The 22,297-nt window shown below is 39.2% G+C and overlaps 4 protein-coding genes across 6 annotated transcripts in view; 1 reads left to right on the top strand and 3 right to left on the bottom strand.

Annotated features, from left to right (window-relative positions):
- The first annotated feature begins 60 nt into the window (after window positions 1-60).
- On the top strand, window positions 61-2,874 carry LOC127065170 (uncharacterized). The gene is made up of 5 exons (XM_050997169.1): window positions 61-461; window positions 700-1,564; window positions 1,848-2,250; window positions 2,377-2,602; window positions 2,680-2,874. Exons 2-5 carry the CDS (start codon window positions 1,234-1,236, stop codon window positions 2,866-2,868), a joined length of 1,149 nt encoding a protein of 382 aa, XP_050853126.1. The 5' UTR covers window positions 61-461; window positions 700-1,233; the 3' UTR covers window positions 2,869-2,874.
- A 138-nt stretch (window positions 2,875-3,012) lies between these two features.
- LOC127065169 (SH3 domain-containing protein Dlish) lies at window positions 3,013-5,721 on the bottom strand. The gene is made up of 5 exons (XM_050997168.1): window positions 5,044-5,721; window positions 4,486-4,721; window positions 4,028-4,402; window positions 3,660-3,915; window positions 3,013-3,460 (listed from the first exon to the last, which is right to left on the bottom strand). Exons 1-5 carry the CDS (start codon window positions 5,090-5,092, stop codon window positions 3,186-3,188), a joined length of 1,191 nt encoding a protein of 396 aa, XP_050853125.1. The 5' UTR covers window positions 5,093-5,721; the 3' UTR covers window positions 3,013-3,185.
- Window positions 5,722-5,859: 138 nt separating this feature from the next.
- On the bottom strand, window positions 5,860-14,072 carry LOC127065155 (ski oncogene). The gene is made up of 3 exons (XM_050997142.1): window positions 11,449-14,072; window positions 10,874-11,106; window positions 5,860-10,795 (listed from the first exon to the last, which is right to left on the bottom strand). Exons 1-3 carry the CDS (start codon window positions 12,571-12,573, stop codon window positions 9,973-9,975), a joined length of 2,181 nt encoding a protein of 726 aa, XP_050853099.1. The 5' UTR covers window positions 12,574-14,072; the 3' UTR covers window positions 5,860-9,972.
- A 3,008-nt stretch (window positions 14,073-17,080) lies between these two features.
- LOC127065167 (formin-J-like) overlaps window positions 17,081-22,297 on the bottom strand; it is a 24,189-nt gene continuing 18,972 nt past the window's right edge. For all 3 annotated transcript variants that reach the window (XM_050997164.1, XM_050997165.1, XM_050997166.1), the window contains one exon: window positions 17,081-22,297. This exon is cut by the window's right edge and continues 1,616 nt beyond it. The gene's annotated coding sequence lies outside the window, so the exon portion shown is untranslated.

The raw sequence follows: 22,297 nt of genomic DNA, 5'->3' as shown, positions 1-22,297 counted from the left end.
TTTGGTTAAATTGCACGGGAATGAGAGAGAAAAATTTTTACTTGATAGACATTTTGTATGATTCACAATGATCGGTCATGCATGCACATAATTTACGGACAGACACCTCGACTTTCCGGAATCACCGGAATTTGTTTCTTTGCCAACATGGCCTCGCTATTGTAATCAGGAGACTATACATACATCAAGGTCCTTCCGGTTAACGGGTAGAAAATTAAATTAAAATAAATTACAGGGGAAACAATAAATGCAAAAACGGTCATTATAATTACGCTTGCGTTCGATGTAAGCCGACCATTATATCTTGATGCGTCGTCTTGTTGTCGTAAGGTTTGCTTACGATGCCTTGCTTCAAAACGTCGTCAAATTTCGTTTCAAACTTTTTTGAACGGGGGTTAACAAGATTTACGTCATACAATTTTATTATTCCTCGGTCATTTCTCTGACCTCACCTTTAACCAGTAAGTTTGATCTTCGAAGAACCATAACACGTTCTTTCGCAATGCTTTCGCAAAATGCTTAACCGATGCAAATAAAAAAAATAAATAAGAAAAGAAAAAAAAATAATAAAAGGAATAAAGAGAAACGTCTCCTTGTGCAAGAACGCACATCATTGTTTCTGTATTTCGCAAAATCAAATATTTTCGTCCGATTGATTTTACAATCTTTCCATTTATAGCAAATACATACATATTTTAGATAACGGAAAAACGAGTCGACTCTTTCATGATTGCAGTCGTACGATTGCTGGTATAGCGAAGGTACGTGACGCATTATCAAGCAGGGGTTATCGTGCCGAACGATAAACACATTGACCTAAGAAATCTCCAGAAGAAATGGAGAGGATGGTAGATCATCGTGGTAATGGGGCAGATGACCGAACGATCAAAAATCAACGAAAGGCACGTGACTGAAGAAAACGTCATTGCGAATTGAGGGAAAGAGAATATAGTTCTTTCTCTAGATCTCTTTCTGTGTGTGTGTGTGTGTGTGTAGATATATATGTACAGGGTGAACCATATAACGTGAAAATTTATCCTCATATATATTAATTTAAAGAGTACATTTTTTATATAATTTATTTTTACCAAAGGTATTTCACTCAAAACGCGTTAAGGGGAGATATTATACGGAGACACGCATACAATGCGCTTCTATTTTATGCTAAGCTCTTTTGAAACGATCGAATGAAACACACAGACAAATTAAATTGATGATATTTTTTCTAAGGAAATGGATTATCAGCATTACGTTAAATGCAGCAAACAGCTGCAGAGGAGTGAAAGGGCATACGATAGCAAAAGAATTTCTATGGAATTGATGGAAGAAGAGGAATACGAAGAAGAGGAGGAGGAAGAAGAAGAAGAGAAGGAGATGGTATCGAATCGTCACGCGAATTCAAAGATTAAACCAGAGACGAGACTCGGTCTGTGCTCCGTTTGTCATCTTAGTATTGCCGAGAGAACTTCAGACGAAACGAACGTTGCTTTCGAACGAGCTTCTTTTTCTTCCCAAGGACATCTCTTGTGTCGTCGTTGCATAGAGCACTTTTCCTTTCAATCAGGTCAACGCCACGTAACGCAGATATCTTTGATTCCATCCTCTCATATTATTTTTTTTTTAATCTTTTCTCTTCCAACCCTATTCTTCTTATTATGTTTATAATTTAACATGTCAAGTGCTACGTCAGTGGCACCCGATGACCGTTCTTTCTTTTATAAACGTACGATCTGAAAGTAATAAGTACAAACGAATTGCGACAACGATAAGAGCCGATATATACCCAAATATGATAGATAAAGTAAAGAAAATGCTGGACTTTACAATAACACGATATCTATCTGTAGGAGGGAACAAAGCGATGACTTGTAAAGTTGAAGTTCCCGAATCGATGGACACCTCCTACTCTAATGATTCTAACGTGGAACAAAGCAATGGCAGATATCACCAGCAAGACAGTTATTGTAGCATAATACGGAAGGACGAACGAGATCGGTACAATTCCGAATTTAAATTCAATGGACAAACTACGTGGGAATGTTCTCGTAGACCGATACGCTGTCCTCGCATCGATTGTGACGTTAACGTTGCATTTTCGTCACTTACGCATCATTTCCTTTTCGATCATCCGGAAGTACCTATTCTGAGCGTTGAACCTGGTGTGAAAAGCACGTTGATCATTAGTTTCGCAGCACTCTCTTACGATACCAGTCGATGTTTAGCTCTTCTGTTGGTATCTGGTAAATTATCGTGAGTATAACAATTATGACATCGATGAACGTTCGTAATCGATTTTGATTAAGCAACAAGCGCTTCTACGAATTCGACTTAACCGGTAGAACGTATCTTTAACGTGAATTTATATGTTATTACAAGAGATTCTGCTTCAAGGCTATTCAATAGTAATCAGATCAATCCTAAATACCGGAACCGTCTACCACTTCCTCTATTAGCTGCTCGCTTACACTCCATAAATCATTATTCACCTTCCGACGAGGTTTATGCTAGCGGAGAAGGTCAATACGAAAAGAATGTAATAATCGTCTGGATCGCGGGATTGGATATCGGAAATGCCGCAAATATTCTCCGATGTAGTATTCAAGTACGTTGACCTATTCATTATTCACGATATTATCAAATACACGTTACAGCCTAAAAGAACAAAAGCTCTTTGAACAGGCCGTGGATAATATCGATAATGAAAGTTTTCGATCATTAACGTACACGGGTCCAGTAAATTCGCTGAGAACAGCCCAACGACCGCGAGAAGTTTTCTTAAACGGTGATTGTATCGTTCTTCACGAAGGCTTGATCGATCATATTACTTCCGGATGTACCAATCTCAACATAAACGTTATCATTCATTAGTCACGTTTTCATAATCGGAAAACATCTACCACGGCAATCGCTAAATGAAACAATAGGATTATTTGAAATATTAGATATTCATAATGTGATACACATTAATAACGAGGGTATTCCATTATTGTGAAAGATACAACAAGAATATGATTTAACAAGAACACCATATAGAAATACTGTATTAATATAAAAAAAAATATATATATACATATATATATACGTACATACATACATACATACATACATACGTACATATATATATGTATATATATACACATATACATATACATATAAAAGATAAGAATACAAAATTGCTATACGTATCACAAGCTGGTCATAGCAGGAGGACGGGCATATGCCTTAGGAATAAAACCATATTTCCGGGTTTTGGGTGCATACGCCCAAAGCCAACCATCGACCGTTTGATTTCCCAAATCTGCATATATCCAGTCGGCTCGTCTTACTGACAGATCATCTGGCGCCTGCGCCTTATAATCATAAAGTACAACTAATTCGGTGCCAGGAGTCTCTTCTCTGAAGTCTCGTAAACTTTTCTGTTGTAATTGTTCGCTTCCCGTTATATTTCCATTACCAGTCTCTTTTAAATAAATATTATATAATTAGGATTTTAAAATAATTTGTTTTCGTTGTGAGAGATACTCGTGTAAAAGAAAAATATGTGTTGTGCATAATAATGATTCGCTACTTTTATATCTAGTAATTTGTGTCTATCGTAATTTTAATAATAAATATATATATCAAAATTTGTTATTTATATATACAAAAGATAAACCAACCTAAAGTATGCGTTTCCGCAGACGTTGTCGTCGTTGCAGCGGTACCTGTTGTCGCGTACGAATGGAGTACGTGTCCTGGATAAACGAATCCAGATGGTACAAATCCTTCGTTACCATCGCAGTGTCTAAGCACCCAAAACCAATCGGGGTCGTCTCTATTGAGGACCGTCACAAATTCCCCTCTTTCCACGCTTACATCGTTTTCGTCTCGCGCCACAAATGTATATAACACAATATACCTTCCAGCTGAGGGATCCTTAAAACGAAATTGAAAATATGTTAACTTGAAATTTATATATGGTCAAATTAATTTAAGTAATTATCTTAAATTAATGTTATGATTAGATTATTATAATATATGGATATACCTTGAAAAAGGGATGCACATCTGGTTGAGAAGATATAGTTTGTATAGAATTTTGTGATTGAGTAATATTAGATCGATTAACATTTATATCTGCAGTTACAACGTTGCGGGTATAGCTTTCGCAATCTGACGCCGATCCTGTATCAGTTTGTTGTGCATCCAATGCTTGAGAGCGTCCTGTACTTGAGATATCACCGTCACCCTCATTGGACCTTGGCAATTTCTTTTTAACATTATTCATAAGAGTAGCAAGAGTTAATTCGGCTAATTGTGATGTATAGGGTGCACAGTAAGAGTGTGGTACAAATCCTTCCATACGCGTGTCTGCTGCTATTACATATACCCAATCATTTTCTCTATATAATACATTTACAACCTAAATCGAATGAAGAAAGAAAACCAAATAAAATACCAAATAATATGAGTTAAATGATTTAAAAGATAATATAAACTCTATACTTGTCCTCTTTTGACTTGCAGCTCATCATCGACGCATGGTGTAAAGTCATGAACTATAACCATCTTACTATCCGGAGAAAGTCCATTTTCTTTTTCTATACCAACTCTTACTAAAGTTTCTATACTGGCACTTCCCGTGATACGACCAGGTGGTAACGGGGCTCTGGTTCCTACGCCAAGTCCTGTACCTCCTGCACCAACACAGTCCTTTTCCAGGTTAAAGTTATGAATTCCAGCTATATAAAATAATACTAGACGTCAATCTCTGAGAATAGTATCGGCACTTTTGAACAATATATTAATATAAAATTGATCCGATTCAAAGATATAAACTTTTCTTACACATCATGAAATTATATCTGCTATTGTCAAACATTGAAATTAATCGAAATATCATAGATACGCGCTTAAAATTTGTAACATTATATATATACAAGTTCGTAAACAATAAATCCAATGCAACAGGTGAATACCATTTTTGGTACCTAAAGATTCGATCGTCCAGCCGTAAGACATTCGTTCATCAAAAGATAAAAATTTCTTCTTATCTTTACTCACGTTTCTTTTTTTTCCCTCGACGTATGCGTACCGGACATAAGAAAGCCATCCCTCTATGTTCAACCGGAACACCCAGAAAATTACATTTCCAAATAACCGATCGTTAATTGCATTGAGTTCATGGAACCAGCAATGCGATCGGATAGAGCAAAGCGGACATTGATCTCTTTCTCCTTTCTTCGAATATTAATCCTTCTCGTCGGGTTCGCTACGATAAATATTAATGAAATAAAGAAATCAAAGTTAATCTCTTTATTTTACTGACCGAAGGAACATATCGAACTGATGAATTTTTAAATGGTTATTAAAATAGCGTTAAAGGTAGAAATCGAGAACGTGCAACGCGACACCTGCAATCGCTTGACCTGTCCCCCTGACTCTGTCCCACTCTCTGTCTTGTCTGTTCTGACCCCTTCTTCTGATTCTCCTGATGAAATCCATACGTTGGTGGTATGTCCCACAGGTAGACGGCGCTTCAGGATCACACGAGGTAGGATCTATGATTGATTTTTCTAAATCGCTTCGCGATCAAACGTACTGTCTCATCTTTTCTTCTCTCTCTCTCTCTCTCTCTCTTTCTCGTCCACGATATTTTCCAAGTGCATCTTTCAACTTTAAGCGATTAAAGCAAGACATTCTCTCGTAAGAAAATATTTTTTTTTTTTTTTTTTTTTTTATATTATTTTTTGTCTCTTTTCGTCTTCTTTCGCAACTACACACTATTTTGTGTCTGCTACCAATGTGAGTATGATACGATATGATTACAATAAGGACTTCATTTTTGACAAATTATTACGGTAACAGAGGAAGAATCTCTTTCATATTATCGAAATTGTATTTTATTTTCTCAAGTAACACAAAGTTGGCGAAGATAAGAAGATTTTTTTCCTATAACAGTTCTTTACGTTTTACATTTAAAGGTTCGCAATCGTATGTTCGCGTGTGTGTGTGTCTTGTGTAATTGTTCCGTGTTTAAATCTATTGTATGTGTGTGTGTGTGTGTGGTGTATTTGTGTCACATATGTCGTGATTTTGTCGATCGATAGATCAGTTGTGTGTGTATGTATATATACATATATCTATGTTGCATATCCATATATATATACTGCAAACTGATTTTCTCGTTCGATGCGCTCGACGGAAATGCGTGAAACGCGCAACACATGTGAGTAAAGAATTCGATAAGTCTATATAAAATCGTTCGATTTGCGTCACCTTGTAATATTGTTGATAACTTTATCGGAGTACAAATGTGATAAGAGGGGCTGATTCCTACACCACTATAATAACTCTTCCCCCGCATTAAAGTGTTATCAAAATTCTTATGGCTATAAGGATATAAACTACTCAAAAGTGATCTTTCATTTTTGAGGTATACAAAGTTCGAATGAGAAGTAAAATTTTGTACTTTTACTTTGCACTTTGTCGTGTATAATGACATTCTTTGTTTCTTAAGAATATTATTATATTTAATGTGTCGTGAAGTGCTATCAATCTCTAATCTATTTAGTTACCCTTATAGTTTGAAAAGAAATGTAATGCTTATATTATAAATCTGATTCACTCTTTATTGAGAAAAATAAATAAGTTATAACCGAAGAAAATAAACTATTGACAATTTCCTACTTGCATTTACCTTGTCTTTACTTGATTGCATGTAAGAAAGAGAATGTACATGTTGATTTATAAATTAGTAAAATACATAACTTAAATGTTTAGTAAATTAAATCACTGGTAATACATTTATATGATGCGTTAATCACACCCAGAGATTTATATGGGGTCACGATCAGTTAAAGTATGTAGTAAAAAACTTATCGTGTAGTCACAGACTGCTGCCAATAATATGTATGCACATTAAGTAATAACAATTGCTTATATATCGCATAAAACAGATAACATTTCACAATTATGCTACATCACATCGCTGTGATAAATGTGAAAAATCTAAACTGTTTACAGTATCGCAGTTTCTGTACTGTAATACATACTACAGTGCGTAATTTGGCTACTAATTATTGCATAGAAAGTTCACATTGCAAATACCTTAATTTCTCTATTCAATAGTTTATCTTCTTTAATATTATATACCTATAATATAGATCGCAACAAATAGCTTATACTTTATGTTTTGAATACTATATTAAACATATAACAACAACAAAGATAATAATTTTCACGCAACTATTATCATAAACAATTTTTTCCACAGACTTAGAGTTCAATGATCCTGAATAAGAAGAATGGAATATTAATTCAATAAACGAAATACATAGTACTCTCACTTATACGCGTTTCATTTAATACAATGCACAAATTTTAATAAAAGCAAGCATTATAGATATTGCGTTTATTTATAATATATTTCCATTTGAAATTAAAATACACTTCATGTCATGGCAGTTACATGATTTAATGAAACTGTTCATATACATAGTCCTCAAATGTACTCAAAACCGAGTTGTATATATGATTTGTATTATGTATTATTCATGTCGTACTCTAGGTAACTATGATAAACTGAGCGTGTATGAAAAACGTAGACTATTATGTTCTTTATCATAAATGGGATTCTTATAATATTGTAATAATATAATGTGGCTTATGTATAATATATGTATATTGACCAAATGTTACATAAGATGCAGTAATGAATATACCTATTCTATATCATCGATTGTTATGTATAATGTCACATCAGAGTGCTTTGAAAATCTATCATTCCTCTTCCACTACACCGAAAATAAGTGAGATCTGTCCGAGTTACATGATTTGGAAAAAGTAAATATCTAATGCTTCGTGACCTTGATGTAGCGCGTTGACAATTATTATGTATGTGATTACAAATATGATAACAGTTATGGAGATATACAAAAAGATTCTTGTATTGTGAATATGTCGATGTAATTAATGCTTAATATATTAGAGCATAGCATTTTTATGAGAGATCTTCGAAGCAGTCTCCACAGGATTGTATATGCATAGATCGCATATGAATATTGGAAACTGTTTTCTGCTATATTACATAAATTTAAATATGTAAGATTTGTCAAGCCTAATGATAATCGATAGATTATATAATGTATATCCAGTGATGGGAAGTATATGAACACAAGTACATAAAAGATATATTATACCAAGGTATATTTCTTCGTTTGTACTTGTGTATAAGTATACATTTGGTAAATCGCGATATAAAATGAATCAAGTTGTTGTTCGCATATGTTTTGATACATATGCATCGACACGACGATGTTTACATCGTTAATGTAGCTTTGTATATTACTACAAATCTTTTTTATGCATTTAACAAACAGATAAGATCTATAATATATGGCGCGTAACGTAGAATAAACTAGATAATGTTATATGCGTGAACGTGAAGATGTGAATCATGTAAAAGTCTCCTACATACAATGTATGTACATGCATATCTATATAATTTCCTATTCGTATGTCTAATATCACCTAGGTACGTTTTTAATCTAGTACCGTATACTTCTACCTACGAACTTTAAAAAAAGCATCCCTCCCATCACTGTATAGAATTTATATTATATAATACAGTTTGGCTCAATGAATGGGACATACCTTTCATAAAGATGGTTTGTTTTTTCTTTCTTTCTTTCTTTTTTTTTTCTTTTTCTTTTAATGATTTGCCAATATCGATCGTGTTGTGTCAGCAAACTACTCGTGTTGAGTCTCGCGAGTCGGAGTACTCGTAGTAAAAAGTCTGTTAAACAGATTTCTTTATCGTTTTATGCATCGAATATAAAGTAAAATGATATGTATATACAATACTCCAAATAAATACCAATATGTATCAAAAGCTTAGGCAATATACTTTAGCAATTTTGGATTGCACATAAAATTAATCGATCGTTCTTCTATATACTCCTCCTCTATGTATGTATCATTAAACGAATATCATATGAGATATAGAAGTAGAAAGGGTAACAAATCTACATCACATATAAATATTTTGGCATAAAATAGATTTTATCTAATTTCATTGAAAAGAGAAAATCCAGAAAGCAATATGTTCGCGATTTGGAGAGGGATAGCGATCTTGAATAATTAATCGAGAAATGAGACTGTGATGTACTCCTTTTATTTGTAGCTTAAGTGTTCTGGTATTGAAAAATATCAATGATCCCTACTAGCGAAATCATTGCCTTTGTAGAAATGTAGATAATTCAGCCTTTCCATACTAAAGAAAAAGATATTGCGATCGCGCTCAAGATTTAGACTAAAACATACCCAATGACGTTATTATTATGACATATCACGAGCTGCTGGAACACACCTAGGTCCATGCTTAGAGCATTCCTAGCGTAACAATACAGCACCTAGGTTTTTTGTACTTTGTAATATTTCGCATAATAGAGTTATATTTTATACTAACATATACTTATAATGAGACAATATATATTTACATTATGCAATCATGACTACAAGAAGTTAATGGAAATTACTTTTAATCTCTTTCCTGTTCGTTCGACCAAACGTACGATCATAAAAACTTTTTTTTTTTTTTAAAAACCATCCCATGCATATTTAATATGCACAAAATGTTTACTTAATAATCATTAAACGTTATCGTTACGCGGGCGTGGTAAATTTTTCCAATCTATTTAATATTTTCTTTCTTTCTTCTTTTTTCATATAATACAGTATCTACATTGAATTATAATTAAAATCGACAATGAAGTATACTTACATTAAAAATTTCAAATTAACCGTAATAACATTAAAGGCTCCTCGCATATCACATAAACTAGACAATTTCGAATCGTTTTTAGAATCATATTATTGTTAGTGTATTTAATATTAAATTGAATGAGAACGTTTATCTGGCCGAATGATAAACGTCGCAATAATCGTAGAACGGTCATTATTAAACAATCGAAAAATTTCTAAGGATCGATTCTAATTATTACTAACCGGTTGGACTGCCGATTCGGGCTCATTGTCACTCGAACGTAAAGAGACTTCGGTTTCCTCGGTGCCTTCGGTACTATCCGCTACACTCGCGTTTCCTACTTCTTCCTTTTTGACACTCTCATTGGTAGATTGTAAATGTTGCATTTGCAGTTGACTGCGTAGCCTCGAGATTTTTCGAGCATCCGAGCGCCGATGTCGTCTCAACTGTGCGTTTTCGGAAGCAAGACGACGAACTAACTCCAAAACATCCTGCGGAACGTCCAGTGCTATCAGTCGTTCCTCCAAATCCATGGCCGCGGTTCCCTCAGAATCCGAATCACTTTCAGGGGACGACGTGCCCACTTCTGCCGCTGGTGGATCAACGCTCACAGTCGAAGAAGTTACAGCGGCACTCTCCTCCTCCTCGCCAACTTTTTCGACGGTTGTTCTTTTTTCTTGCGTCTCTTTTCGATCGTTCTCCGTTGCGCACGTAGGGAAGAGAGGATAGGAGGCCGGGCCGCCAGAGGAAGCCGGCCCAGGAGACGATTTTTCGAGTTTCACGGCAAACTCCTGTTTCGGTACGAGCTCCTGTTGCTTTTCATTTTGCGGACTTTGCGGACGTTGACTATGATGACGATGCTCTTGGTGATGCCGTTGATGATGAACAGGAGGAGCTATAGATGGTATGGCAGGAGCCGGTATCGGTGCCAAAGCAACGTTCGGTTGAAAATGTGGCTCGAATCGTTCGCATTCGGATAGAGGCACAACGCGTTCCGGATGTTGCAGTACAGGTGGACCACGACTGAGGTACGAGGGTACCATGGGAGAGCTGTAGACGTAAACATAGGGGGATGTAACATCGTGACGGAGAACGATCCTTTTCTTTAATCGTTCAATTACTAATTACCTGTCTCTATGCTTGCGAGAAGCAGTAGCGCTCCAAGGCCTAAACGCGGATGCTCCTCTGGTAGCTAATTCAAACACGGCCCATTGCATCTGTAAATACGGATCCGTTGCACTAGCCACAGGAGATACAGGATGATATATGCCTAATCCATTTCCATTGTAGATCGTCGCGCACTCATCCTTCCCCATTTCTTTCTTCGCTCTTTTAATTAATTTTTCTGGCTCGTGTCTCAACTGCAATATACAACGTTTCCAAAATATGTAAATGTTTGTAATAAGAACGTCTGGTAACGGCTCTGACATTTTTTCTTTAAAGGGCTATTGGAATCGTCGATGGTATCGACGGTCTTCAAGAAGTTTATCATCATATCGGACACAGAAATCTTCAAACGATTATGAGATAAGCTTATGATTATTCTAGAAAGATAATCTCGATTTTGTTCGTCTAAATACACTCGAGTAACAATGGAAAGATAACCGATAGATAAAATTCAAGTGTTTTTCATCGTATCATTATCATATTTACAAAATAATGCGCCGTTGAGCTACGTTAAAGAAGAAAAAAAGAAAAAATACCTCTAGTTTCCGCTTCGAGTTGAGTACAAGGTGTTTCTCCTTCAACTCTCGAAAGACAGCTAGCAACTTGTTGTAGTTTTGCTGATCTCTAGAAAGTAGGAGATAAGAACGCCAGTTGGCAGAGTCAAAGCCCCAGTGACACGTACGATTTTCCAGAGACCTATGAGCGTGTCTAACGAAACGTTGGGGAGAAAATTGACAACCACATTCGAGACACTCTATGCACACAGAATCCTCGGACTCGAAGAGGTCCGCGTCGAAGATACCCTTACACTTGCCAAAACACTCGTGATACACTTTGAACCTGACGATAGAGTCCTCCTCGCGATCGGTTTTACCACATGCTTTCTTATCGATACTATCTTGATTTTGCAATAGATGAGGAGGCTCGCATGGTTCTGTCCTCGATAGGAGAGCACTGACGAGCCTCTCGGCGTCGGTTTGAGTGATCAGACCGCAGGAAGGCGCGTTACGCGGTAAAATCCCGGAAAGTTTGAGTTCCTCGAGCTGGTCGCGAGTACATCGCGAGCAGTAAATCTGTAGCTCGTCGCAGACCTGATTGATCTGCTGAAGGGAAAAATCTTGGAGTACGGTGTTCAGTATCTGCGGTAAACATAACCTCCTTTCGCCGCCGACAACGAAGCAGGATATGCTCTCGCCCTCGAGTACCGTCTCGCATCTTTCGGAACAACTTTGATCGGGAGCAGTGAGGATGGGTATCTGAAACTCGAGGTCTCTCTTCTCGCAAGGGATTTTGGCGCGATCGGGCGGTGGATCCTCGTCGGAGTCGTCCAACGGCCGATCGAAATTCGTTCGGCGAAGTCTGGAAGGAAGGATCGATGGCACCGGTGCTTGGTCATTGCCTTTATCGAGGTCTTTCGGAGGGGTTCGCTCGGCTATTCGCTCGGCTATTCGGTCGGCGTCGATGCAGTTGCCGGAACGACTCGGTGCAGAGAAATGAAAGGGCGCCTGTTCTTGCAAGAGACCCTTACAGTCCATGCCCAAAAGGGCCGAGCTCGGACCTTGTAAGCTCTTCACAGCCGATAGCTGATATGTCTTTAAGACGGTCTTCAATTGTGGACTGTAAGATTGACCGTTCGTATTGCCGGGTAATAATGTCTCCATTATTCGAGAATCAATTCCGCTCGTCGTCGTTGTCGTCGTGTTGTTGTTGTTGTTGTTGTTGTTGTTGTTATTGTTGTTGTTGTCGTCGAGTTGTTATTGTTTTCTCCGTCGTCGTCCTCGTCGTCGTTGTTGTCGCCGTCGTCGTGTCTTGTCGCGACGGGCAAGTAAGACAGATCTCGCACGGCCTCGCGATCGCGTCTCACGATCGCGCCTTCGGACACGCGAAATCTGCGACGCGCGAAATGCCTCCTCTCGGCACTTCTCTTTCTCCTTCCCCTCGTTGCTTACCGCCACCTCCTCGCCCGCCAACACTACCGCAGACTCCACCGCTGCCGCTGCCGCTGGCACCGCCGCCGCCACCGCCGCCACCACCACTACCACCGCCACCACTATTACTACCACTACTTCTCTCTTCTTATTCTTCGAGTTCACTCGACGGCACTCGTGGCAGCGTAATCGCGTACGGGACCGCGTTCGCGATCAACGTGAGCAACGATGCCGATGTAGTACGTTGCTGCTGGTGCGTCGTCCATCTCTTGTGGACGGACGACGACGAGCCCTCCTGCTGCCTTTGCACGCGAATCGTGCCTCTGCTCTGCGTGTGCGTGGCCTGCTGCTTTGCTATCCTTCTCTCTCTCTCTCTCTCTCTCTCTCTCTCTCTCTCTCCTCCTTTCTTCCCCTCTTTCTCTGTCTCTCTCGTCCACCTGGCTAGCGCGCGCGCGCGCCACTACGTGCCTCTCTTCCTCAAGTCTGTCCGTCCTTCTCGATCGGCATTATTACGTTCGACGAAGGGTTTGCGACGACGACGACGACGACAACGACGACGACGACAACGGTGGTGACCGCGGCAATCCACCTTAACGTCGCGGTGTTCATAAACATGATAATATTCGCGCACGCACTACCGAGGCATGAGACGCGTACGACCGACACTACTACGATGACGATGACGATGACGATAACAAAACGACGGTGACCAAAACGACAACGACGACAACGACGACGACGACGACGACGACAACGACGACGACGACGACGACGACGACGACGACGACAACGACGAGGACGACGATGGCAGTGGCATTGACGAATGGAAATGCACCGTTCGAAGCTCGCCGCTAACCGTTGTCTTTCTTCTTTCTTCTCCGAATAACGCGAAACGTACGGTACGACTTTATCGATGGCACACTAGCGGAACGCGATGACGGGGAATAAACGCCCTCGTACGGTTTCGCGAGTTTTTCGCGAGCACAGCACACACGCGCACGCACGCACGCACGCACACCGCGATCACGAACGTCGTCGGCCGTTGGATCGTGCGTCGGTGAGCCACTCCGGTCTTATCGAATACGAGAAGTCGGCAACGAAGAAATGACACATGTCTGTCCGTCCGCCTGCCTGCCTGCCTGCCTGCCTGTTTGCCTGTTTGCCTGGCCTGCCCACCCGTTCTCGTTCGTCCGTCCGTCCGTCCGTCCGTCCGTCCGTCCGTCCGTCCTCCTCCTCCGTCTGTCTTCCGTCTGGTCGTCCGTCTGTCTCTCCTCCTATCGCTCCCACCACCACCCTCTTTGTCTCCTCTGCTCCTCGGCCACCGACGCCCCCCCGTCGATTTCGTTCTATCTCTTTCTCTCTCTCGCGTGCGTCGGCCAGTTCCGTCGTCGCTATCGCGCTATCTTCCTTCAACTCTCTCTCTCTCTCTCCCTCGTTCTCCTCCCCTCTCCCTTCCACTCAAACTCCTCCTCGGTTGCGCTACGCTTCTTCCCGTCTACGTTCCATCACCACCGTGGCTCTGGTCGCGCGACCGATGCGTAGCCCTCGTTTTGCGCACGCCGTTGTTTTTCGCAGTCCTCGCCTGTCTCCTCCGTTCTCGTCGTCAATGTCGGCACCGTTTTTAACGTTCTCACCGTTAGCATTACGAAAGTACTACGTCCGCGATATTCCTATTCCTCAACCGTTCTCGGAAAAACGGTTCGTTCAGACGGCAATCAACGATCAGGAATCAGCAAACCCGACGACCGTGGTCAGACACACGGAGAGTATTATCCGACGCAGCCGACGCTCTCTGCCCACCGTCGACGATCGACTCGCGACTCGGCGCGACGCCTCTCCCCCACCTCACCCCACCCCACCCCATCCCGGCTGCCCTCCCTCCCTCCTCCTGCCGCTCGCCTGCCTGCTGCCCTCCCGCCCACCTTCTTCTTCTTCTTCTCTTTTTACCACCCCTTCTCCCTGAGCGTTCGCGCCTCGCGGCGCAGCAACGAGATCGACGACGACCCGTCGACCCGTCGTCGCCGTCTCTCTCTCTCTCTCTCTCTCTCTTTTCTTCTTTCCTCTCCCCCTCGTACCCCTGCATATACCGTCGCCGTCGCCGACGCCGACGCCGACAATGAGGACGACGTCGACGTTGGCGATGACGACGACGACGAAGACAACGATGGATATTATCGTGCCGTCGCTCCTACGACCGACATCGTGCGTCGCACCACCGATTTATTTCTCGACGTTGAGACGACAACGCGCCGACTTATCGATCGTGCGCGTTCTCTCTCTCTCTCTCTCTCTCTTTATCTAACAAAGTAGAACGCGACGCACCACCACCACCACCAACGCCGCGCATACTTCTTTTCTCTCGCTCTACTACGACGATGCGCTCGTACAATGCGTTCGAACGCGAGATCGAGCTCGATGCGATATAGTCGAGTAGGAAATAAGAAAAGCGTCGAACTGCGATTCGCTGATATTTATTGGTTTATAAGGAACGCTATTATTTATTCTACGTTCTTTACATGTAAAAGACGTAGTAGGCATGGGACAAGAGGACCGACCCACCGCCGTATCGTCGTATCCATCTTTTTCTTTTTCTTCCTCTCGTTTTCTTTATTGCGCACACGCTGTTTTTCTTTCTCGTCCTCTCTCTCTCTCTTTCTCTCTCTCTATCTTTCTGTTTCCGTCTCTGTCTTTCAGCGCGCACGCTCACGTATGGCTCCTCGCGTAAACACGAGCTCTCGAGCGCGCGCGCGCGCCTGCGTGCTGCGGGGACTCGTGGCAACCGTTCGGAAGAATCCCCGTAATCTTGATGCGTCTCTCTCTCTCTCTCTCTCTCTCTCTCTCGTCCTACCGTCCCCTTCGTACCCCTCTCCACCGCTTCGCAATCTATCGGCCGCTGTCCTCGTCTCGTCGAGCGTTCTCCTCCCTTTACCCCTTCTCCTCTATGGTAGCCGGAACGTTCCTCTCACCGCGCGTCTCGCATGCTCGGTCTCTCTCCCATTCTTTGTGTGCGTGTGCGAGCTCGACGTCCGACGACGTCTCGCCGCTCGATCGCTACTTCGTTGATGGTGCGCTGCGGGGCGAAGGGGAATGGCGGCGGTGGCGGCAGCGACGGCGACGGCGACGGCGGCAGCGACGGCGGTCGGCCGAGCGTCTAGTCATGTGACCTTCCCGTCAAAATAGTTGCGTACATGTGTGTGTGTCTCTTTCTCGTACGTGTTCCTCGCTCCGTATGTGCGCGCGCTCGCTCGACTCACAGGGGCACGCGCGTGCCGCGCCAACTCGACGAACTTCGGACACGCACCTTTCTTCCTACGATCCACTCTCCTTGTCTCCTCGCTCTCTCTTCCTATCGTGGTCGTGGTGGCGACTGCTCATTGTCAGGGACGCCCGAAGGTATCGACTACTGCCGACTTTCTCTCCTTTCTTTACTTCTTTAACCTTACAATTGCGTTTTCTGGAACGCTGAGCTACTGCTCGTATTTTTGACGTTCGTCGTTTGGTCGTATTTTATCGTTTTTTTTTCAATTCCTTTTAATATCCTCCTCGTCCATCGAAGGATTTATTTATCCATACAAAAAATTTATTGACACGCATCTAATATGCAGATTCTTCCGTTGCGATTCGAGAGAGACTTCGAATTGAATTTACGCCTTACCGATTTCCTTTATTACCGACCGCAGTTAATGATCGACGTGGTTTCAGTTTTTTTTAGATATATACCTTGTTGGTAAAAGAGAAAAATCAATTACCGACGTATGGACATACCGACCGCGTTGAATACCCCTCAAAATAGAATTACTTATCGATCGCACAAACCGACGTGTCTGTCACATTTTTATCGATCTACCTTTGCTACGTATCTCCTTATTGTATTGTATGTTATCCGCGCAATTTCTAACACGTAGATATGCGCCTATGACGAGACACAACCCTTCTTCGTGACCTCCATCCTGCAAGTTTATTACACACACACACGCATATATATTTTAATTATTTATAGTATTAATAAACTAAACTTTAACGATTACTCTTTGCTTTCTTAGTCAACAAAATTTGCTTGCGTGAAATTGAATTATCGATTACGGAAGATGATGCGTAGATTTTTGTGCTTGAAAGGCTGCAACGCGATCCTTGATCTTTTCGCAATATACATTTTTTCCCCTCCCCTCGAGCATTGATATCGATTAAAAACACCCACTCGAGGAATATATCGTACAAAGATAAAAGACAGGAAAGGACGAACGTTGTAACAGAATTTATTACGTTTCTTGTTAGGGGATTATACATGTTTCGATAAACAGAGTAACTTTGATAAGGATTGGTATATTGATTTAAGCGCTCGGAAGGTGGCAGCGCGACAACTGTACGGTGTTCAAATACACTTCGTCTCGCGATGCCACCAATTGGATGGCTTTACGGACGTTTGTAGCAATCTCCTATTGACGTACTCTTTGTAACGTTTGAATCGAGTTATAGCGCGTGAAATCGCAGACTGAAATATTTCGAAGAGGTATTGCACCAGCTCGTCTTTTTATCTTTTTCTTTCTTTCTTCTTTATTTCTTGAATATACACAGAGTCGTTTTGTCGTGACATTTATGTATCAATGATTAATGAAAGATCGACGAATACGAGGTCGAAATATCGCGCGTCTCGTCGATGTTCATTCTCGCGACGCGCGCGCACTTTCGATTACGTAAGTGACGGAAAAGAAACAAACAAAAATGAAAGGATCGTTTTTTAATATCAAGTGATTTTAACTGCTGCATATTGTTTGCCAATATTTTATGTTGAATATGCACACACACATATATATATATATTTGACGGGATTATATTTTTGTAATGGACATCGATCTGTTCGAATTTTCTCGGTTAATCGGAATGTTTGGCCACTTGTTGCACGCAGTATAAATAAAATGTGTAAACAATTGAATGTAGAAAGACAGAGAGAGAGAGAGAGAGAGAGAGAGAGAGAGAGAGAGAGAGAGAGAGAGAGAGAGAAAGAGAGTGTCGGTACGTAACGAAAGTATGATATAATGTACACGACATAACCTCGCTGGCGCTTCGCTCGATAACGTTATCCTTTTTATAGCTGCGCTTAAATCAGCGTCTATTTCATAATTAACAACCCCCTACGCGAATATCTGCCATTGAACCGCACACCGCGGAAGATTATATACATATATAATATATTTCGTAACAGAAAATAACTAACAGACAACTGTCATCGTATTTTATTTGTAATTTTTTAGATTTTTTTTTGTTTTTGTTTTGTATTTTGCTTCCTCTCTCAAAGCGAGCTTAACTACAACTTATCTTTATCATTTAATTTTACACTTAGAGACACGTTCACATGTACGAGAGCCACTCCGTTTTTCCATTCGTATCGCCATCGGCACTCCCGCTATAATCTTGAATATATTTTAAAAGGCGATCTATCTCGAATCGATAATTCTCAACGATAAAAGCTCGCTCCCCGTATTTCTCTCATCCGTGAACATGATTAAAACTTACATCGAACTTACAATGAGAGTTAAAACTCGACGCAACAATTTTTGCGTCGCATATCGGACTTATTATAGTATAAGACTTTTTTTCCCATTTCTTTTCATTATAATAGGACATCGTCGGTACATCTAAAACAGAAATACGAGACGCCTTCGTAAAACGGTTCTTTACATGTTTTACTTCGATCATTCTCGGCAGGACGAATCTACCGAGATTGATTTTATTTTTTCCCAGTGAGTTGTCATCGCGCAATACGTACACACATAAATCGTCAAGTCTTTTTAATATTTTTTATTTTCATTTTCTTTTTGTTTTTCTTCTTTTTTTTTCTTTTTTTTTCTTTTTTTTTTCTTTTTTCATTTTTGCTTTTTACTTGCCACCTTGGAATATGACGAAGAGAATTGTTCAATTGTAACTTTATATGATGATGATAATGTGCCACGTGATGCCGTGCATAATATAACGCTTTTTTCTCCATTATGCGCACATTTTTATTAAGACGTACTAGCGCGCACCTATATATAGGTACATGTATCGAAGAAGAAGAAGAAGAAAAAAAAAATGAAAAAAAAGAAGAAAAAGAAAAAATAAGATATAAAAAAAATTAATAAAAAAGTTAATTAGATCACAAGGAATAAGTTAGAATATTGCGTAAATACAAACATGGGCGAATGTGTTGTACGCAGCGCAAACGTTTTTTGAGAAATACAAAAGCTAAAAGCGCCTTATGTTATAATAATGCTTTTTTTTTTCTTTTTCTCTTGTTTTACTTCAATCCTCTTCTTCCTCGAGAAAAATTCCTTTCTTTCTTTCATATTTCAAAATTATCCTGACGTTCCTTCGGCGAAAATCGAAAATCTTCATTTTTGCGAAGTAACAACTAAATATATATACACGCAAATATGTATAAACATATATATATACATATACACACACACATATATATATATATATAATATATGTATATACGTAGATGCAGAGAAAGAGAGAGACATGATATACATACATATATAAATAATACATATATATATAATATATATATATATATGGCACTTGAAGCAATTATTAATCGCGCGTTCTTCGAAGAAACGTGTTGTTAAACAGTCGTCGAGAAAGAGAGTCCGTAATACATATTAAAATTTGTAGATATGTGTGTGTATGCGCGTACGCTTATCGATAAGGAATGCTCTGTTTTGCATTACTACTACTTCCATTTCCACCGGTAATACTTTTTTGCTCAGGTATGTATGTATGCATGTATGCATGCATGCATGTATGTATGTATGTATGTATGTATGTATGTATGTATGTATGTATGTATGTATGTATGTATGTATGTATGTATGTATGTATGTATGTATGTATGTATGTATGTATTTATGCGTGTATGTATGTACGTATGAGTATACATTGATTGTATTACGCTGCGTTCACGCCTTTATGCATATCGCCAAGTAGGGAGAGAGAGAGAGAGAAAAAGAGAGAAAGAAAAAGAGAGAGCGAGAGAGAGAGAGAGAGAGAGAAAAAGGAGAGAGAAGAACGACGTTTCGCTTCAAGGTCGATGACCTTTCTTTTCCGAGGTCTTCGACGAACACGAAATTTATTTAAACGAGCGCGTACGATGTACGTCTCGGTAAAGAGAATATTACCTGCGAATGAGAACGACAGAGTATATCCCCGAAGCTCGTTTGTGTCTGTGTATGTATCTGTATATGTGTGTATGCATTTGTATATGTGTTTGATACAAGTGATAAGATAAAATGCAAGATATAAGACGTATATTTATGTTTGCGTGTATGTCTCTTTTGGAAGCATGTCTTTTTATCTTGTCTACGTTAAATATGTTTGTGTTCGTATTTGTGTGACTGCATCTGTGCGTTTCTCTTGTGTGTGTTTCGTATGCTTTGATTTTGAACAATCTTCTTTTCATTCTTCCTTTTTCTACCTTTATCGGATTTCAATGGAGCGAGTTAAGTTACGAAAGTAAAAAAGAGAGATAGGAAGAAAGAAAGACCTCTAATGATTTCTTTCTAATCAGTTATATCCTTCTATCATGTTACACAAGTATTATATATATATATATATATATATATATATATATATATATATGAGATATCTTTCTAAGCAATATCGGATGACGTTTTGGAGATGTTTCTTTTTTCGAGTTACTTTTAGCCCGTTTCCAATTTCTGTTTTTTTAAATGTACAAGACATTTATAAATTTTATACAAAAAAATAATATAAATATATTCTCAAGATGTGTTAAATGATATCAAGAACAATGAAATACTAACAAGAAAGATAAAAGTATTTAAGTAGTAACAAAAAAAAAAAAAAGAATATGCTCTATAAAATTTTCAAGCTTATCTGTTGTGATAAAACTCCTTGGCCAAAAGTATAACCATTACTTTAAAAAAATATATTTTCCTTGAATTTGTAATCATTTCGACAAAGAAAAAAAAAATAAAAATAAAAGATAAAATAAGAAGGAAAAAAAGGAAAACTGAAATACTGTAATTCTTGAACACGTACTTCGAACCATCGTATACATTAGTTTTCATCAAATGATAGAATATGTCTCTAGGTTTGAATTTACTGCAGGTACTTATAGGGAAGAATCTGTGTGTATATCATTTCTTGAGTTTGTTCGAAAACATTGCTCCTTGGTGAGATCCGATAAGTGAAAAGAAGGAGAACAAGAAGAAGAAAAAGAAGAAGGAATAAGAATAAGAAGAAGAAGAAGAAGAAGAAGGAATAAGAAGAAAAAGAAGAAGAAGAAGAAGAAGAAGAGGAAAAAGATGATAATAACGAAGAAAATGAAGCAGATGAAGAAGATAAAGTAGGAAGACAGAATAGAAGAAGTAGAAGAAGTATAAGAAGTACAAGAAGACGAAATAGAAGTAGAAGTAGAAAAAGTAGAAGACGAAGAAGAAGAAGAAGAAGAAGAAGAAAAAGAAGCTATTGTTGCCAGATAAGAAAGATATAAATGGATTGAAAGAGAAAAAAAGATATTATTAATATTCGGCCAATTTTTCTCTCGCGTAGTCGTCGTTTTGTTGCACAAATCATCTTACCTAAATCATTTTAGTAGCAGAGAACGAATTCGTCGTGCGATAAAAGTGCAACACGGTGTGCATACAAGCACAGCACGAGACATACATATCGCGAGTTCACGTACATGTCCATATCCATAATCTGTCTATCTACTGTCTGTATACTGTTTTTTTTGTGTATACTATTATATGTATGTATATATATATATATATGTAGGTAGGTATGTATGTATGTATGTATGTATGTGTATATTTGTCTTTTATGTACGTGCATACGCGTAGAAACAGCTCGTTAGAAAATTGCAATACATTCGTTCCTGTTGCTCTTAACTGTTCCGTCGATATCGCGGATCACCTTGGCACTTCTCTTATAAATGAAACATTAATTTATTCGATTTATATATTATTATCCTTTCTTTTCGACTTTTCTCTCTCGCGCGTTTTTTCCAGTCTTTTTCTTTATCAATAACCATTTTCTTTTTTTCTTTCTTTTTTGCTTTTTTCTTTCTTTCTTTCTTTCTTTTTTTTTCCTTTTTTTGCTTGCCTACTCGCTTGCTCTTTCCTAAAAAATATCATGTACCGTACACAGTATGGCGTTTATTACGAGAAAATTCGAGAGATTTTATAAGTCAAAGTCTTACCAATTAAATTCGTAACATCCTAAGAAGTCCGTGCATCTCAATTTGTACTTTTTTCTTATCTTTTTTTTTTTCTTTTACTTTGCTTTTATGTATGTAGATGTGTGTGTGTGTGTGTGTGTGTGTTTGTATGTGTATTTTTTCTATTTTTTTTGGTTTCTTTTTCCTTCCACCCTTTTCTATTTTTTTTTTTTAACACGAGGAGATTTTAGTTAATAGTTTTGACGATAGACCGTGTTGCTTTCGACAGAATATAAT

This window comes from Vespula vulgaris, chromosome 7 (genome assembly GCF_905475345.1).
Source record: "Vespula vulgaris chromosome 7, iyVesVulg1.1, whole genome shotgun sequence".
Classification (NCBI taxonomy): domain Eukaryota; kingdom Metazoa; phylum Arthropoda; class Insecta; order Hymenoptera; family Vespidae; genus Vespula; species Vespula vulgaris.
This window is presented reverse-complemented; position numbering and strand designations above follow the sequence as displayed.

What these genes read in the sequence shown, in the direction of transcription:
- LOC127065170 (XM_050997169.1), top strand. Translation starts at nt 1,234, where the DNA reads ATGGATTATCAGCATTACGTTAAATGCAGCAAACAGCTGCAGAGGAGT. An exon ending in GCACTTTTCCTTTCAATCAG is followed by an intron (nt 1,565 to 1,847) that starts GTCAACGCCACG and finishes ATCTATCTGTAG; the next exon opens with GAGGGAACAAAGCGATGACT. An exon ending in TTGGTATCTGGTAAATTATC is followed by an intron (nt 2,251 to 2,376) that starts GTGAGTATAACA and finishes TGTTATTACAAG; the next exon opens with AGATTCTGCTTCAAGGCTAT.
- LOC127065169 (XM_050997168.1), bottom strand. Translation starts at nt 5,092, where the DNA reads ATGGCTTTCTTATGTCCGGTACGCATACGTCGAGGGAAAAAAAAGAAA. An exon ending in TCGAGGGAAAAAAAAGAAAC is followed by an intron (nt 4,722 to 5,043) that starts GTGAGTAAAGAT and finishes TATTTTATATAG; the next exon opens with CTGGAATTCATAACTTTAAC. An exon ending in ATGTGCATCCCTTTTTCAAG is followed by an intron (nt 3,916 to 4,027) that starts GTATATCCATAT and finishes TTTCGTTTTAAG; the next exon opens with GATCCCTCAGCTGGAAGGTA.
- LOC127065155 (XM_050997142.1), bottom strand. Translation starts at nt 12,573, where the DNA reads ATGGAGACATTATTACCCGGCAATACGAACGGTCAATCTTACAGTCCA. An exon ending in ACTCGAAGCGGAAACTAGAG is followed by an intron (nt 11,107 to 11,448) that starts GTATTTTTTCTT and finishes TGTATATTGCAG; the next exon opens with TTGAGACACGAGCCAGAAAA. An exon ending in TCTCGCAAGCATAGAGACAG is followed by an intron (nt 10,796 to 10,873) that starts GTAATTAGTAAT and finishes TTACGTCTACAG; the next exon opens with CTCTCCCATGGTACCCTCGT.